Raw genomic sequence first — 18,256 nt, 5'->3', positions numbered from 1 at the left:
CCCCTGAGGCCGGGAGGGAGCTGACAAGCATGGTCACCGCCCTCCCCAGCTGTTGACCTCAGTGCCAGATGTGGAGCCAGGCGGGAGGGGCAGGGCTGGGCTGTCCTGCTGGTACGACCGACCCGACCGGGGCAGCCCGTAGCCAGCAGCTCTGAACTCTGAAAGCAGATCCTAACCTACGACCACCCTCGACCTCCTGCCTTCCCTCCCCAGGGAAAGCAGAGACTCCCTCCTCCTCCTGCTCCCCTGGCCCATCTCACTGGATGGCGTCCACTGGGCTTGGGGGTGCAGTTTCATCAGCACGAGGCTCGCTAGGGATTTCTTCGCCACCGATGACGGTTACAAGCAAAATAACCACCAAGTGTCGGCTGTTTTTATTTCTCCCATCACTCTGGCCAGTCTGAGACTACATAGTGAATTCCAGGTTAACCTGAGCTAAACTGACACCCTACCTCGAAAAACAAAAGAAAAAAACAAAAACAGGGCTGATGAAATGGCATAGTGATTAAGGCATTTATTTGACTGCAAAGCCAAAGGATCCCGGTTCAGTTCTCCAGGACCCACGTTAGCCAGATGCACAAGGTGGCACATGTGTCTGGAGTTTGTTTGCAGTGGTTAAAGGCCCTGGCGCATCCATTTTCTCTTTCTATCTGCCTCTCTCTCATAAATATTTAAAGCCCTCTGCCAACCTTAAAAAAAAAAAAAAAGTAAGAACAAACAAAAAAAAAGTGCGAAAAAAAAATGCATGAATGAATGGAAAACACAGGGATTCCAGCAAGCAATGCCTGTGCCCCAAGCAGAGGCCCCCAGCAGGTCAACAATGTGATGGCTGAATGAAGACCACAGGGCAATTTTATTTGGAGTAGTGAAGCCAACAGGATACCAACAACATGAATATGCATTAGGGGGCGGGGCTGTGGCTGCTTCGGGAAAGGGCGGGAGGAGCTCAGTCATCCTCGTCCTCCTCTTCCTCGTCCTCCTCCTTGTCCTCCTCTTCCTCCTCGGAGGCCTCCAGGGCCTGCTCCTGAGCCGCCTTCAGGGCGCGCTCCTTGGCGGCCTTCAGGGCCTGCTCCTCCTCCACCGTGGGGTCGTCCATCTCCCTGACCTCGGGGCCCTCGGTGTACTCCTGCTGGACTGGGCCTGGCAGGGTCGGGTTGAAGTTCTCCTGATTGTCCTTGTGACCCCAGCCAATGTAGAGGTTCTCAAACTTCCTGCAGAGACAAGGAGGCATTCTCTTCAGGAGCCGGCAGAGCAGAGGCAGGGGCTGGCCATAGTCACCGCCGAGCGACCAAGCACCTTGTCCAGTCCATGCGGGGAGCCTGTCCAGCAACAGCCATGGGACAGTTGAAATGAACCGGGGAGAGGGGGTGGTGTGGCTGGAGAACTTAATTTACTTTGTTTTTATTTAAGTTATTTATTTGGAGCCGGGCATGGTGTGCACACCTTTAATCCCAGCACTCAGGAGGCAGAGGTAGGAGGACCACCATGCCTGGCTCTCGCCACCTTTTGTCTGTGGATGTGGGATTAAGTGACGATGAAGATGATGGATGTGTGTATATGCATGTGCGCCACAAATTGTGGAAGTTGAAGGACAACATTCATTTGGGGTCAGTCACTGCCTTCCACCCTATTTGAGAGAGAGTGAGAGAGGTAGATGAGAGAGAGAGAAAAACAGAGAGAATGGGCATGCCAGGGCCTCTAGCCACTGCAAATGAACTCAGTGTACGCACCCACCTTGTGCATCTGGATTCTGTGGGTACTGGGTAATTGAACCTTGGTCTTTAGGCTTTGCAGGCAAGCCATCTCTCCAGCCCCCGGCTTGATTCTTTTTGTTTATTTTTATTTATTTACTTGAAAGTGACAGAGGAGGCAGGCAGAGAGGGAGAACGGGTGCGCCAGGGCCTCCAGCTACTGGAAACAAACTCCAGACGCATGCGCCCCCTTGTGCATCTGGCTAACGTGGGTCCTGGGGAATCAAGCCTCGAACCAGTGTCCTTAGGCTTCACAGGCAAGTGCTTAATTTTTTAAAGAATGATTTTGTTTAATTTTGTGTGGGTGTGTGTGTGGGTGTGATCATACCAGGTCTCTTACTGAGCACATCTGGCTCCGTGTGGGTGCTGGGGAATCAAACCTGGGCCCAGAGCTCGTGATTCAGCTAGATGCTAGCCAGTGCACCCTAGGGCTCCTCTCTGTTCTCTCCTCCCCAGCCCTGGATGACAGGAGCTTTACAAGACTGCCCGGTCCTCATGTTTGCACAGCAAGCGCTTTACTACTAAGCCATCGCCCCAGCCCACCCTGGGATTTCTTAGTGGAGCCCCTCGTTCAATACCTGCCACTGGCGTAGGCGAAGGCCCCTGGCCAGAGGTTGGAGCGCACGAGGGCCACGGCATACTGCGGGCTGTAGCTGCAGGACAGGCGGGTGGTCCAGGGTGGCAGGTGCATGATTTCTGTCAGGGGAGGGAGGAGAGGAGCAGTGAGGTCAGGGGGCTCGCCTGCCATGCCCTGCCTCCTGTGGGGTAGAGAGGAAAGACAGAGGGAGACTCAGCAAGGGGGTGGGGGGCAACAGCTAGTAGCATTGATTTTCAGTGTTGGAACCCTCTCTCCTGATGTGGCCCTGGAAGCCTCTTCCTGTGTCTGCACCAGGAAACGAAGATGCTCATCTCAGCCTGGCATGGTGGCACACACTATTAATCCCAGCACTAGGGAGGCAGAGGTAGGAGGATCGCTGTGAGTTCAAGGCCAGCCTGAGACTATATAGTGAATTCCAGGTCAGCCTGGGATAGAGCAAGACCCTACTTCAAAAAATAAATAAAGATGGGACTGGATAGATGACTCAGCAGTTAAGGTACCTGTCTGCAAAGCCCAAGGACCCAGGTTCAATTCCTCAGTACCCACGTAAGCCAGATGTACAAGATGGCACATGCATCTGGAGTTTGCAGTGACTAGAGGCCCTGGTGTGCTCATTCTCTTTCTCCCTCTCTACTCTATCTCTCTCAAATAAATAACAATCAAAGTAAGTTTAAAAAAATACACTCCAGTTTCCAGCCAGCCTGTGCTGACAGCTCCTGACGCGCTCTCTCCCACTAAGCCCACATGGCCTCCAAAGGTCAGATCCTGGTGGCGGGGGGGAGGGACATGCCTGAAATCCCAACACTTGGGAGGCTGAGGTTGGAGGACCGGCACAAGGTTGAAGGCAGCCTGAGCTACAGAGTGGAACCATGTCTCATCCTGCCTCCCCCCATCAGGAGAAAGACCATCGTCGAAGGTAAAGGCCATGCCTTGTGACAGATTCAGGTCATTTACAGTGCAGACATGTCACCCAACCCCGTGAGGGAGGCAGTAGCCGGACTGCCTCCCTCCCCACCTTTTTTATTTATTTATTTTTAGTTTTTTCTCTATTTTTATTAACATCTTCCATGATTATAAAAAATATCCCATGGTAATACCCTCCCTCCCCCTACTTTCCCCTTTGAAATTCCATTCTCCATCATATCCCCTCCCTATCTCAAGCAGTCTTTCTTTTATTTTGGTATCATGATCTTTTCCTCCTCTTATGATGGTCTTGTGTAGGTAGTGTCAGGCACCGTGAGGTCATGGATATCCAGACCATTTTGTGTCTGGGGGAGCCCCACCTTTTTATTTTATTTTATTTTTTTTTTTTTTTGAGGTAGGGTCTCACTGTAGCCCAGGCTGTCCTTGAACTCATGGCGATCCTCCTACCTCTGCCTCCCGACTGCTGGGATTACAGGAGTGTGCCACTATGCCTGGACACTCTTTTTAAAATTTTTTTTTGTTTATTCTTATTTATTTGAGAGCGACAGAGAAAGAAACAGGCAGAGAGAAAGAGAGAATGGATGTGTCAGGGCCTCCAGCCACTGCAAATGAACTCCAGACGCATGCGCCCCCTTGTGCATCTGGCTAATGTGGGTCCTGGGTAATCGAGCCTCGAACCGGGGTCCTTTGGCTTCACAGGCAAGCGCTTAATTGCTAAGCCATCTCTCCAGCCCCCTGGCCACTCTTTAATATATTTAATTAAGTGATCTATTTGCACATGTAGGGAGAGGTACTGGAGCTTCACTGCCACTACAAACTCCAGACACCTAGTCCACTTTTTGCATCTGGCTAAACATGGGTGCTGGGGAATTGAACCCAGGCCTGTAGGCTTTGCAAGCAAGCATATTTAACTGCTGAGCCATGTCCCCAGCCTCTCCCCTTTCCTTTGAGGCAGGGTCTCTCACCCATTTGGCTAGACTAGCTAGCCAGCAGGTCCTGGCATCTTCCTGCCTCCACTTCCCCAGTGTTGGGGTTACGGGTGCTCATCACCATGCTCGGCTTTGTAAAAATATTTGTTAGAGACAGAAATAGCACGGGCAGGGCCTCCAGCCAGTGCAAACGAACTCCAGACTCATGCATCACCAAATGCATCTGGCTTACGTGGGTTAAGGGGAATCAAACCTAGGTTCTTAGGCTTCATAGGCAAGCATCTTAACCATTAAGCCCATGCTCAGCTTTTGTGGTCAAACTCAGGTTCTCATGTAACTCTGAGCCATTGCCTCATCTCCTTTGTTTGTTACCTTGTTTGTTTGTTTAATTTAATTTAATTTTGTTATTTGAGAGAAAGAGGCAGAGAGAAGGAGAAAGAGAGAGAGAGAGAGGTGGGCACGCTAGGGCCTCTAGCCACTCACTGCAAACAAACTTCAGACACATGCACCTTGTGCATATCTGGCTTACATGGGTGCCAGGGAATTGAACCTGGGTCCTTAGGCTTTGCAGGTAAATGCCTTAACCTCTAAGCCATTTCTCCAGCCCAGTTTGTTTTGAGACAGGGTCTCCTGTAGCCAAAGTTGGCCTGAACTCAAAATGTAGCTGAGGATGCCCTTGAACTCCTGATCCTCCCGACACCATGTCAAGTGCTGGGATTACAGGCGTGAGCTACCACGTCCAGCCTGGCACCCATCTTATAGAAGAGCAAGCAGGACAATGATGGGTGGCATTTGGCCAGGGGTCCGGCTGTCCCCCCACTCGGATGGCCTCTTTCCAGTCTGCTATCGAGTCATGCCTGCCCCAGAGGATGAGCTCTTACCTGAATCTTCCGAGAGTGGGGTCAGCAGTGGCGGCCCCATCTCCTGTTTCATCTCCTCCATCCCTTCTCCCTTTTCTTCCTCCTCCTCCTCTGTCTTCCGGAAAGGGTTCACCCAAGTACAGCGGCCCTGGGGGTGTGGCAGAAAGGCCAGGCAGCACCTCAGGACGGAGCGCAGCCTTTGCGGGGAGGAGATGAAGGGTCAGGCAGGAGCTTGGAGTGTGGCCCTGTCCCCTGAGCAGGAGGGCAGGTGAGGCACAGCTCAGGGAACAGGCCAGGTGCTGGTGAGCTGGGAGCTCCTGCCTCCCACTGACTGTGACCCTGTCATGCCGCAGACTCAGTGAGTACCTGGTTGTCGGGTCACACCCTGGAAAAGAGACCTCAAGCTCTCTGCCTGACATTCTACAGGCGCTTGTGTGTTCATCTGTGCAATGGGAGGGAGGGTCACCTCTGCCTCTCATTGGATGGCTGTTTTTGTCTGTGACCTGCTCAAGAGCCATGAGAACCTTCCCTCTCTCCCCATGTCTTCCCTCCCATTTCCCCTCCTCCCTGTCTCCCCTCTTTTTTTATATTTATTTATTATTTGAGAGAGAGAATGGGCACGCCAGGGCCTCCAGCCACTGCAAACGAACTCCAGGTGTATGCGCTACCTTGTGCAACTGGCTAATGTGGGTCCTGGAGAGTCAAACCTGAGCCCTTTGGCTTTGCAGGCAAGTCCTTAACTGCTAGCTGCTAAGCCATCTCTCCAGCCCCTTCACTTCTTTTTGTTAAATGAAGTCATGTGTGTGCGTGCAGGCACACATGCCAAGGTCAGAGGACAACTGCTGCCTGTGGGGCCTTCCCGCTTGTTTTGAGAGGGGTCTCACTGCTCCCCAGGCCAGCTGGTCAGCAAGCTCCCAGGAATTCTCCCGCCTCCACCGCCACCCCATTCTTGGCCCGCTGAGATGACGGAAGCTGCCACCGCGCCCTGCTTGTCACGTGCCTGCTGGGCTCCTAGTCAGGATTCACACTTGTGCAGCAAGCGCCTGGTCCAGCTCCCCAGCCCAAGCTTGAACTCCTAAGTGAGATCTCACTCTAGCTCAGTCTGACCTGGAATTTGCTATATGGTCTCTGGTTAGCCTCGAACTCACAGCAAGCCTCCTTCCTCTGCCTCCTGAGTGCTGGAATTAAGGGTGTTGCCACCATGCCCAGCCTTGAACTCTTTTTTAGAATTTTTTTTTAAATTTATTTCTTTGAGAGGCAGAGAGGAGACATACAGAGAGAGTGGGCATGAGCTAGGGCCTCCTGCCATTGCCAAAGAACTCTAGATGCATGCCACTTGTGCGTGTGGCTTTACGTGGGTATTGGGGAAGTGAACCCAAGCTGTCAGACTTTGTAAGCAAGTGCCTTTAACAGCTGCGCCATCTCTCCAGCCCCCAACCTTGAACTCTCAACCCTCCTGCCTGGGATTCTTGGTTTAATGTCTTGTAAATAATGAATACACACAGGTGTCAGCCTGGAGCCAATTCTACTTCCTCCAGTGACCTTAAAGTGGTACTTGACCTGATCTTAAAAGACATTATTGGGCCGTGTGTGATGGTGCACGCCTTTAATCACAGCACTTGGGAGGCAGAGGTAGGAGGATTGCTGTGAGTTCAAGGCCACCCTAAGATAACATAGTGAATTCCCCATCAGCCTGGGCTGCAGTGAACCCCTACCTCAAAAGAAGAAGAGGAAGAAGGAGGAGGAGGAGGAGGAGGAGGAGGAGGAGAAGGTGAAGAAGAAGAAAACGACATTACTGGGTTGGAGGAATGGCTTGGTGTTTAAGGCGCTAGTCTGAAAAGCCAGAGGACCCAGGTTCAGTTTCCCAGGACCCATGTAAACCAGATGCACATGGTGGTGCATGCTTCTAGAGTTCATTTGTAGCAGCTGAAGGTCCTGGAGCACCCATTCTCTCTGTGTCTGCCTCCCCCCTCTCTCTCATAAATACAACAAAATATATTTTTAAAAAAATTACATTATTTTACCCAGCAATAGTAACACATTCCAATAACCCCAGCACTTGGCAGCTGAAGCAGGAGGATCACCGTGGATTTGAGGCCTGGGCCACAGAGTGGGAGCCAGCAGGCATGCAGCCCACACAAGTCCAGAATCTCTTGTCCACTGTTCAAGACCTAAAAGCTCTTGTTCCATGCCCTCCACCAAAAAGGCACCATTAGTCATGGTATCTGTTTCCTGTGGATTTTTTTTTTTTTTCCCCCAGAAATGAGCTGCCGTGAGCCCTGACCTGAACTGATGGACAATTATTCTGGTTTCAGGCAGACGCAGCATGGCCCTTGCTTGACCTGCGGTGTGTGCGCCCAGCCACTTTAGCCATTAGCAAGATCGGGAGCCGCAAAGCACATCTGAACCAAGGGCTTCTGACCTGGGGATTAGCATGGAGGGAGGGTGGGCAGACAGGTGGATGGATGGATGGGTGGATGGATGGATGGATGGGTGGGTGGGTGGGTGAGTGGATGGGTGGATGAGTGGATGGGTGGATGGATGGATGGATAAATGTGTTGAGTGGATGGATGGATGAATATGTTGAGTGGATGGGTGGATGGGTGGATGGATGGATAGGTGGGTAGATGGATGGATGAGTAGATGGATAGATAGATGGATGGGTGGGAGGATGGGGGTGGGTGGGTGGATGGATGGGTGGATGGATGAGTTGAGTGGATAGATGGATGGATGGGTGGGTGGATGGATGGATGAAAGGGTGGGTGGATGGATGGATGGATGGATGAGTTGAGTGGATAGATGGATGGATGGGTGGGTGGATGGATGGATGAAAGGGTGGGTGGATGGATAGATGGATGGGTGGGTGGATGGATGGATGGGTAGATGGATGAGTTGAGTGGATAGATGGATAAGTGGGTGGATAGATGGGTGGATGGATGAGTTCAGTGGATAGATGGATGAATGGGTAGGTAGATGGGTAAATGGATGGATGGATGGGTAGGTAGATGGGTAAATGGATGGATGGATGGGTGGGTGGATGGATGGATGGGTGGATGGATGAGTGTAGTGGATAGATGGATAAGCAGATAGATGGATGAATTGATGGATGATGGATAGATAGATGGGTGGGTGGGTGGATGAGTTGAGTGGGTAGATGGATGGATGGATGGACAAATGGGTGGATGGATGTACCGATGGGTGGCTGGGTGGATAGATGGATGCGCGGATGGATGGATGGGCAAATGGATGGATGAATGGGTGGATGGATAGGTGGGTGCACGGATAGTTGAGTGCATGCATGGATGCATAGACAGGATAGGCGAGTAGGTGAATGGAGGGTTGGGTTGGTGGGTGGAAGGAAAGGTGGGTGGTCTGGCGCATTCCGCTGCAACGTGAGCTCAGGGCGGGCTCTCACCTGCGGCAGGATGTGCTGCACGTGGTGCACCCAGTTGGCCATGGAGTTGACCAACTCGTACACGGGTATGCCCTCGAAGTCGGGGTTCCTCTCACAGGAGTCGCGCCCCCCGCCGCCCTTCTCCTCGTCGTCGACCTCCTCGTCGTCTCTGCCCCTGTCCTCGCGGAAGCGGTAGTAGCCGAGCGGGCTGATGTGCGTGGCGGCCGAGATGCGCGCGATCTGCGCGCGCAGGTAGTTGGCCTCGGTGCCGGGGAAGGGCGGGTAGCTGACCACGGGCGCGTCCAGGCGGCCCGTGAAGAACTTCCGGATGCTGCGCGCCGCCACGATCTGCGCGGGCGTCACGGGCGGCAGCCGCGCCCACGGCAGCCCCGGCTCGTTGCACACGAAGTACACGTACTTGTTGGCCCCCGAGCCGCTTTCCTCGGTGGGCACGGCGGGCGGCGGCTTCCACTGCGGCCGGGGCGGGGTGTCCCTCGTTTTCTCGAGCTCCTCCTCCTCGGCCTCCTCGTCCTCGGCCTCCTCCTCGCCCTCGCGCAGCTCCACCTCGGCCACCAGGTAGCTGCGCTCCACGCCCAGGATCTTGCCCCAGAAGCGGCACGTGCGGACCGGCTGCTGCTTGGCCAGCTGCTTGAGGGCCAGGAAGATGAGCAAGCTCTCGTCCAGGCCCAGGCCCACGTCGGCCTGCTGGAAGTAGTAGGCCGCCTCCATGATGTCGGGCACCGGGCCTTCTGTCTGCAGAGGGGTGGGTGAAGGGCTAAAGCCCTCCTCTCTCCAGCCGGAGTCACGCAACCTTAGCTAGAGCTGGAGAGATGGCTTGGCCGTCAAAGGCACTTGCTTGCAAAGCCTGACGGCCCGGGGGTTCGATTCCCCAGGACCCATGTGAATGCAGATGCACAAGGTGGTGCATGCACCTGGAGCTCTGTTGCAGTGGCAGGAGGCCCTGGCCAGAGTCCAGACTCACTCTCTCCGTCTGCCTCTTTTTCTCAAATAAATTAATGAAAAGAGCCACTTGTTAGGCAATGGTGACTTGTGTCCAAATGCATTCCTTCACAAAAGTATTTCAAGTCAGGGCTGCAGAGATGGCTAAGTAGTTAAGGCACTTGCCTACAAAGGCTAAGGACCCAGACTTGATTCCCCATAAGCCAGACGCACAAAGCCTCAGAAGGCATAGGTCAGGAGGATCATCAATAGTTCGAGGCCATCCTGAGACTACATAGTGAATTCCAGGTCAGCCTGGGCTAGGGTGAGACCCTACCTCAAAAGACAAAACAAAATTAAATTAAAAAGAGGAGAGGGCTGAAAAGATGGCTTAGTGGTTAAAGTGTTTGCCTGCAAAGCCAAAGGACCTTGGTTTGATTCCCTAGGACCCACATAAACCAGATGCACAAGGTGGCGCATGCGTCCGGAGTGAGTTCGTTTGCAATGGCTCCCAGCCTTGGCGCACCCATTCGCCACGCACGCGCGCACGTGCTCTCTCTCTCTCTCTCTCTCTCTCTCTCTCTCTCTCTCTCTAATAAATAAATAAATAAATAATTTTTTTAAAAGGACAGAAAGGTCTTGAACAGAGAAGTCAGTAATGCTACTAAAGAATGGTGGCTATAAGTCAGGCCCTCCCTGCCTTTCCTCCCAGTGATTGCCTACTTGGTTCATGAGAGAGAGAGAGAGAGAGAGAGAGAGAGTGACAGAGAGCAAGATAGGTTAATGGCTGAGATGAGAATCTAGGGGTGAGGGCTGGAAGTGAAAGGACCCCAGGCACTCGACCAGCCAATGCACGTGCCTTTCCCTGTCAGCCTTACCCTGTGGAGCCTCAGGCTGTTGACAGGACAGCTCAGCCCAGCTAGAAATCTTTATTTCTTTGCAAGCAGAACGCGATGGATTGATAGGGGGAGAGAGAGGGAGGGAGGGGTGAGGAAGGGAGAGAATGACTGGGTCAGGGCCTCCAGACGCTGCAAACAAGCTCCAGTTGCGTGCGCCCAGTAGCTTTATGTGGGTACTAAGGAGTTGAACCCTGGTTGTTAGACTTTGCAGGCAAGTGCCTTAATTGCTGAGCCACCTCTCCAGCCCCTAGAAACATTTTTATATGTGTGTTTTTGTGTAGCATGTGGGCACATGTGTTCGTAATGTGTATGGACACGTGTGTGGACACTGGGGGTCAGAGTCTATGTCTTGGCCGTGAACTAATTAATGGCTGTCACCTCATCTCTGGGAATGCCTCATCCACATGACAATGGCATGGAGTCAGGCCGTGCTGGATAGGCGCCAATGTCACCCTGCCTTTGCGGCTACTGGTGACTGGAGCAAGAGTGGTTAAGTACCCAGAATGGCAGATACAACTCTGCGGTTTGTGGGTGGATAAAGAGACGCAAAGCTAGCCTTCCTCTGCTAAGAAATAATTTTGTGTTTTTGAAAAATGTTTTTAAATATTTTACTTATCTCAGAGAGCAAGATAGAGGAATATATATATATATATATATATATATATATATATATATGGAGAAGGGGGGGAGGGAGGGAGGGAGAATGGATGTACCATGCACCAAGTCCTCTAGCTACTGCAGGTGCACACCAGATGCATGCGCCACCTTGTGCATTTAGTTTTACTTGGGTCTTGGGGAATCAAACCTGGGTCCTTTGGCTTTGCCAGCAAGCACTTAATTATTTATTTATTTGCAAGAAGAGAGATAGAAAGAAAGTATGGGGGCATCAGGGACTCCTGGCACTGTAATCAAACCCCAAATGCATGCTCCACCTTACACACACGTGCGAACATGGGCATGTGTCACCCTGTGCATCTGGCTCATGTGGGATATGGAGAGTCAAACATGGGTTCTTAGGCTTCACAGGCAAGCACCTTAACCACCAAGCCATCTCTCCAGCCCCCTCATCTCTTTTTATTTTATTTATTTATTTGAGAGAGATATAAAAATAGGCAGAGAGAGAGAGGGAAGGAGAATGGGCACACCAGGGTCTCCAGCCACTGCAAACGAACTCCAGATGTGTGCGCCACTTTGCACATCTGGTTTACGTGGGTCCTGGGGAGTCAAACCTGGGTCCTTTGGCTTTGCAGGCAAATGCCTCAACCGCTAAGCCATCTCTCTAGCCCTCCCCTCAACTTCAAAGTTGGCTTTGAAGTCACTCTATAGCCTAGATTGTCCTTGAATTGACGATCTTCCTGACTAGTCTCATGGGAATGGGGTTATGGGCCTGGGAAGGCCACCACAGGAACTGCAGATGGAGAGCTGAGCCTGTGTAAAGTATAGATTCTGGCTGCAGGTGGCATTCCTAGGCAGTGGCAAGGGTTGGGAGGATGGTTTATTCCACCCATGTACTTGGGGAATCACAGTTAGCCAGTCACCTGAGAGAAAAAGGAAGTGGAAGAGGACGGCCATAGTCCAGATGGAAAACACAAGTGCTAATCCTGGGCTGTAGGCTTCACAAATTTACCTCCTCAAGAACCTAAGTTAAGAACTCCAGCCTGGTAGCACACGCCTTTAACCCCAGCACTCTGGGAGGCGGAGGTAGAAGGACCGCTGCAAAATTTAAGGCCACCCTGAGACTACATAGTGAATTCCATGTCAGCCTGTGCTCAAGTGAGACCCTACCTTGAACAACCCAAAACAAGGGGGGGGGGAACTATATTCAAACCTTTCTTGCTCCACCTCTCCACCTCTGAATAAAGAAGAAATAAAGAGAGAAAGAAAGGAAGGAGAGGGCTGGAAGAATGGCTTAGCAGTTAAGGCGTTTGCCTACAAAGCCAAAGGACCCAGGTTTGATTCCTCAGGACCCATGTAAGCCAGATGCACAAGGTGGTGCATGCATCTGGAGTTTGTTTGTAGTGGCTGGAGACCCTTGTGTGCCCATTCTCTCTCTCCCTCCCTCCCTCCCTCCCTCCCTCCCTCCCTCCCTTTCTCTCTCTCTCTCTCTCTCTCTCTACCTCTCTCTCAAATAAATAAAATAAAGTATTTTTTGAAAAGAAAGAAAGGAAAGCAATTTGAACTCCTTCAATTTTTCTTTTTTCTTTTTGGTTTTTCGAGGTAGGGTCTCACTCTGATCCAGGCTGACCTGGAATTAACTCTGTAGTCTCAGGGTGGCCTTGAACTCACGGCAATCCTCCTACCTCTGCTTCCCGAGTGCTGGGATTAAAGGCATGCGCCACCACGCCCAGCTCCTTCTATTTTTAAAAAGGTGGGTCTGTGTGGTGGCGCACTCCTTTAATCCCAGCACTGACGAGGCAGAGGTAGAAGGATCACCATGAGTTCAAGGCCATCCTGGGACTACATAGTGAATTCCAGGTCAGCCTGATCTAGAGTGAGACCCTACCTCGAACCCTCCCCCCCCACACACACACACAAAAGAGGAGGGTCTTGGCATTCTAAAGGGATGGCACTGTCCAAGGCCTGGAGCTGGCCTAGGAAAGAACAGATTGCTAAGGGGGCGGGGCTTCTAAGGGCTGAGCCTCCTAAAAGGAGTGCCCTGATGCAGGTGCAACTCTAGGCAGGCATATGCTCAGGTAAAAGTTGTCTTTCTTTTCATTCTTTTTGGTTTTTTCGAGGTAGGATCTTACTCTAGCCCAGGCTGACCTGGAATTCACTATGTAGTCTCAGGCTGGCCTCAAACTCTCTGCGATCCTCCTACCTCTGTCTCCCGAGTGCTGGAATTAAAGGCGTGCGCCACCACACCCAGCTAATATTTTTTTTCCAATTTTTAATGCATTTATTTGAGAAGGGCGAGAAAGAGGATTGAGAGAGAGAGAGGGAGAATAGGCACGCCAGGGCTTCCAGCCACTGCAAATGAACTCCAGACACATGCGCCACCTTGTGCATCGGGCTTAAGTGGGTCCTGAGGAATCGAACTTAGGTCCTTAGGCTTCACAGGCAAGGGCCTTAATTGCTAAGCCATCTCTCCAGCCCTTTCTACCTAATTTTAAAAATTGTCGTTGCAACTGGTTCTCTCAGGTTGGCCTTAACCTCGCTCCCTTCCTGCCTGAGCCGCTCAAGCGCTGGGCTTACAAGTGTGTGCCACCGCACCTGGCTTTTCCATCTAAGTCTTACGCATGCCTCGGTTCTGGAAACAGGACCATAGGACTGACTACCGGGAGGGTGGTGTAGTGTTCTGGCGTCGTGGGTGGCAGGGTTCTTAGCAGGCCCCCAGCTGATAAAAGGGGAAACGGAGGTTGAAGGAAAGCAAGCATGCAGGGCAGAGAGACTCTGCAAGGCTGCAGCGGCCCAGGAAAATGCCTGCAGGACACAGCTGTTTTCTGGAGGGAGAGCTGAAAGGGAAGGTCCCGCCCCACCGCAACCAGAGTCACTCGCTAAAAACCAAAGCCTTTCCTTTGTTCTCCAGCCTGTGTTCAAAGCCCCCTTTGTGAGTGGGTGCATATTTTAGGCTGTGATCACTTGTGGTGTGGCAAGGAGTGGGGGGGTATGCCTCTGCTGACCGGTTCACTCACCACTTCCTCTTCTATCTCCTGGTCGTTCTGGCTGAAAAGAACCTTCTGCTTCTCCGCCATCTCGTAGGTGCTCTGCATCTCGGGCTCCTCCCGTAGGGTGTCCTGTTTGGGGTGGAACCACTCCCTCTGTGTGGTGCGGTTCAGAGACTCCAGGATGGACAAGGGGCAATCCGGGCGCTCGTTGAGGATCTTGGTCAACAGGTTCACCATGTGCTCGTACCTGCCTCCCGGGAGGAGAGAGAGGTGGGGGGACATCACTCAGTTCCCTGAGCCTACTGCTGGGTGCCTGGTCTCACGTCTGGTGCTAGGGACACCGAAAGTGTCCCGGTGTACCCGACAGCCTGATATGCCAATGACACACAACCCAATAAACTAAATCTAGCATTCTATTTAATCCTGTTCTGATGGTCACAGCCAATGCGGTAAGACATGAAAAGCAGGTTTGGAAGAAGGACAACTGTCATGGTTCAGAGATGATGGCTGGGAACCCAGGAAGGCCTTGAGACATAGAGAAAGTTTAGTGTGGTGGGAGTAGAGGAAGGGGGTTTGAGGAGAGAAGGCCAGTGGTAATAATGTGGTAATGACCCCCATCCATCTAATCCAGACACCAAACAGAACACTGGGGAACCATGTTGAACCTTCATCACAATGATGATGATCCCTCCCCCTCACTCCTTCCTCCCACCTGAAAGGAAACTAAGGTTTAGGAAGGTTGGGGGCAGCAGGTCACACAACAGTGGCATAGTTACCGTTGTAAACCAGGCTGGTCTGATTCCAAAGCATTTTGTTTGGTTGGTTGTTTTTAATTTTTTTTTGGTTATTTTTATTTTTATTATTATTTTGTTTGTTTTTGAGGTAGGGTCTCACTCTAGCCCAGGCTGACCTGGAAGTCACTATGGAGTCTCAGGGTGGCCTCAAACTTATTTACTTATTTGATGGTGACAGAGAGAGAGAAAGAGGCAGAGAGAGAGAGAGAGAGAGAGAATGGGTGCATCAGGGCCTCCAGCCACTGCAAATGAACTCCAGATACATGCACCACTTTGTGCATCTGGCTTACGTGGGTCCTGGGGAATCAAGCTTCGAACCGGTGTCCTTAGGCTTCACAGGCAAGTGCTTAACCACTAAGCCATATCTCCAGCCCCTGTTTGTTTGTTTTTTTGAGGCAAGGTTTCACTGTAGCTCAGGCTGACCTGGAATTCACCCTGTAGTCTCAGAGTGGCCTCAAACTCACAGAGATCCTCCTCTCTCGGTCTCCCGAGTGCTGGGATTAAAGGTGTGTGCCGCCACGCTTGGGACATTTTTTTTTTTTTTTTTTTTTGGGTAGGGTCTCACTCTAGCCCAGGCTGACCTGGAATTCACTACAGAGTCTCAGGGTGGCCTTGAACTCACAGTAATCCTCCTACCTCTGCCTCCTGAGTGCTGGGGTTAAAGGCGTGCGCCACCATGCCCGGCTGCTTGGGCCATTTTTAATGTCTACAGTCCACCGTAGTCTACCGTACCTTGTGGAAGGTGACAGGTGGATTGTGGTGGCAATTAAGTGACTGTGGCAAGTACCTTCCTCCAGCAGGGAAGTTCAGTGGGTAGGAATGGGTCTGTCACAGCCAGCTGTCTTGTTCAAGATGCTGCTGCTTCCTGAGATTAAGTGACCGAACCTCCTTGCTCAGCACCTTCTCTCTCCTCACAGTATCCCACCTGTGAGGAGACCCTGAGGTGGGTCATGCCCAGTGCAGGTGTATACATGCTGGTGACACTTGCTATTTCTTCCCTGATTTTTGTTTTGTTTTTTTTTTTTTTTTCCCGAGGTAGAGTCTCACTGTAGCCCAGGCTGACCTGGAATTCACTATGTAGTCTCAGGGTGGCCCCGAACTCACGGTGATCCTCCTACCTCTGCCTCCCAAGGACTGGGATCAAAGGTGTGGGCCACCACATCCCCAATTCTTTGCCGGGTTAAAAGCTACTGTGGGTAGTGATTCCCCTTCCCATCCCCTCCCCACCCCACCCCGGGTCCCTGCCTCCCCGCCACCCCCTCTCACAGGCTGATGTCATTGTTATCGGTGGTCTGCATCAGGTAGGCTTTGGCATTCTGCACGGCCAGCTCCAGGGGCGCGGGCTCAGACAGGTGCTTGCCGGGGGACACGGAGCCCAGCTGGGAGGGTGAGGATTGGAGGGCAGGGTCATCCCTCAAGTAGGGGCCGTGCGGGGTTGCCTGGCTGAACTGCACGTCGTCTTTCTGATACAGGTTGAGCTGGCTTAGGACATCCCTGCTGGGGACATGGAGGGCGGACTGCAGCTGCTGGAAGAAACCGTGGGGGTGCGGGACATGCTGTGGGGTCCCCTCGGCCACGGAGCCAGGAGGCTGGAGTCCCGAGGGCAGGCCTGAGGGGTACACTGGGCCCCCGGGCTGGTCCTCCTGGCCCTGGGACCCGCGTGGGGTCAGGCTGGCCCGCGGTGCCCTCTGCGCGTCGGTCTGGCCCAGGCCAGCCCCGGACGTCCGGGCGCCCTGCCGGCCCCGCTGCCCGTCGTCGGGGAACGACACCTGGGCCTGCGAGAACTCCCGACTGCGCCTCGGGTTCGAGGCTTGGGACGTCCTCCGCTCCTGGGCGGGGTCGGGGCTCTGCGACGGGTCGCCCATGCCTCCGGAGGGCCGCGGTTCTAGGCTCCGGGGAGACGGCAGCGGCGCCGGCCAAGTCCCCGGCGGTTGCCGAGCAACGCCCGCGTCCCCGGGGGCGGGGTTCGGCGGTCCCAGGGGGCGTGGCCGGAAGAGTCCACGTGGCATAGGTGCGGGGGGGGGTGAGCGCCTTTCGGAGTCTAGTCCCTCTTTTGCCAGAAACGTGGCAAATTTCCGCCTTAAAAGAGCATGAGGCTCCAGAAATAAACTAATTTACTGCATTGCTGAAGGCGAAGCTTCGCCAGATCTCAGGTCGTTTCCCCCCAATGTCAGACACACATGGTTTGTCCCAACACCTTCTTAAAGGCGTTGGTTAGCGTAGCCGCCTTCCAACACCTTCTTAAAGGGACAGACACACCGCTGGAATCATTCTATCATTCTTTTCTTTCTTATTTATTTATTTATTTATTTATTTATTTATTTATTTATTTATTTATTTATTTATTTATTTATTTATTTATTTGCAAGCAGAGAGCGAGAGAAACAGAGAATGGGTGCGCCGGGGCGTCCAGCCACTGCAAACGAACTCCAGATGCGTGCGCCCCCTTGTGCATCTGGCTAACGTGGGTCCTGGGGAATCGAACCTAGGTGCTTTGGCTTCCCAATGCCTTCACCGCTAAGCCGTCTCTCCAGCCCGGAAACTAACTCAAAGAGGCAGGAAGCTGGGTTGGGCGGAAGTTCTCACCGAGGCAAGTGAGATTCCTGGCTGGCAGGAGTGCGCTTTCAAAATGAAAATTGCGCCTGGGAAGGTCCAGATAACCACGGGAAATCCAGGAAGGGATGTCATCGCAGCGCTTTCAAGTTACCAAGGAGGAAAGCGGGTAATCTAGGGGGCGTGGCCTGTAGGATGGGGGAGGGGGACGCACGGCTCACTGTAGCCAAGGCTGGCCTCGAACTCACAGCGATCCTCTGACCTCAGCCCCAGAGTGCTGGGATTAAAGGCATGTGCCGCCACAACTGGCCAACTTCACTATTTTCGAAGGTTTCCATTGTTTAAATTGTTTCCTTTACATGTTTTTACTTATTTATGAGAGAAAGTATGGGCGCGCTAGGGCCGCTTGTCACTGCAAAGGAACTCCAGAGGCGTGCAGCACTTTGTGCATCTGATTTCACGTAGGTCCTGGGTAATCAAACCCAGGCCTTTGGGCTTTGCAAGAAAGTGCATTTAGGGCTGGAGAGCTGGTTTGGCGGTTAACGCGCTGGCCTGCAAAGCCTGGACCAGGTTCGATTTCCCAGTGCCCACGTAAGTCAGATGCACAAGGCGGCGCATGCATCTGGGGTTCCTTTGCAGCCGCTGGAGGCGCTGGTGTCCCCTCCCTCCCTCCCTCCCTCTCTCTCAAGAACATAAAATAAAATGTATTTTTAACTGCTGACCCATCTCTCCAGCACTAAGGTTCCTGTTTTCCAGCTATGGCATCTGGGTGAGTCTTCGAGGAGTGTGTGTACAGCTCCTGAAAGTAGATGCACGCACCAATGGGCGCATCTATGGTCTCTGCAAGCTGTGGGTGCCCCCCCCACACACTTGCCCACAGTCCAAGCCTGTCGCAGACCACCATACACGAAGAAACCATGCGCCCCCTTGTGCATCTGGCTTACGTGGGTCCTAGGGAATTGAGCCTGGAACCGGGGTCCTTAAGCTTCACAGGCAATAACGACTAAGCC

The 18,256-nt window shown here is 52.7% G+C and overlaps 1 protein-coding gene across 1 annotated transcript; it reads right to left on the bottom strand.

Annotated features, from left to right (window-relative positions):
* Window positions 1-823: 823 nt before the first annotated feature.
* On the bottom strand, window positions 824-16,702 carry LOC101608372 (radial spoke head protein 6 homolog A-like). Its single transcript, XM_045134186.1, has 6 exons — window positions 15,960-16,702; window positions 13,927-14,146; window positions 8,478-9,209; window positions 5,084-5,210; window positions 2,330-2,447; window positions 824-1,211 (listed from the first exon to the last, which is right to left on the bottom strand). Exons 1-6 carry the CDS (start codon window positions 16,700-16,702, stop codon window positions 947-949), a joined length of 2,205 nt encoding a protein of 734 aa, XP_044990121.1. The 3' UTR covers window positions 824-946.
* Between the last annotated feature and the right edge of the window lie 1,554 nt (window positions 16,703-18,256).

This window comes from Jaculus jaculus, chromosome 14 (assembly GCF_020740685.1).
Source record: "Jaculus jaculus isolate mJacJac1 chromosome 14, mJacJac1.mat.Y.cur, whole genome shotgun sequence".
Lineage (NCBI taxonomy): Eukaryota > Metazoa > Chordata > Mammalia > Rodentia > Dipodidae > Jaculus > Jaculus jaculus.
This window is presented reverse-complemented; position numbering and strand designations above follow the sequence as displayed.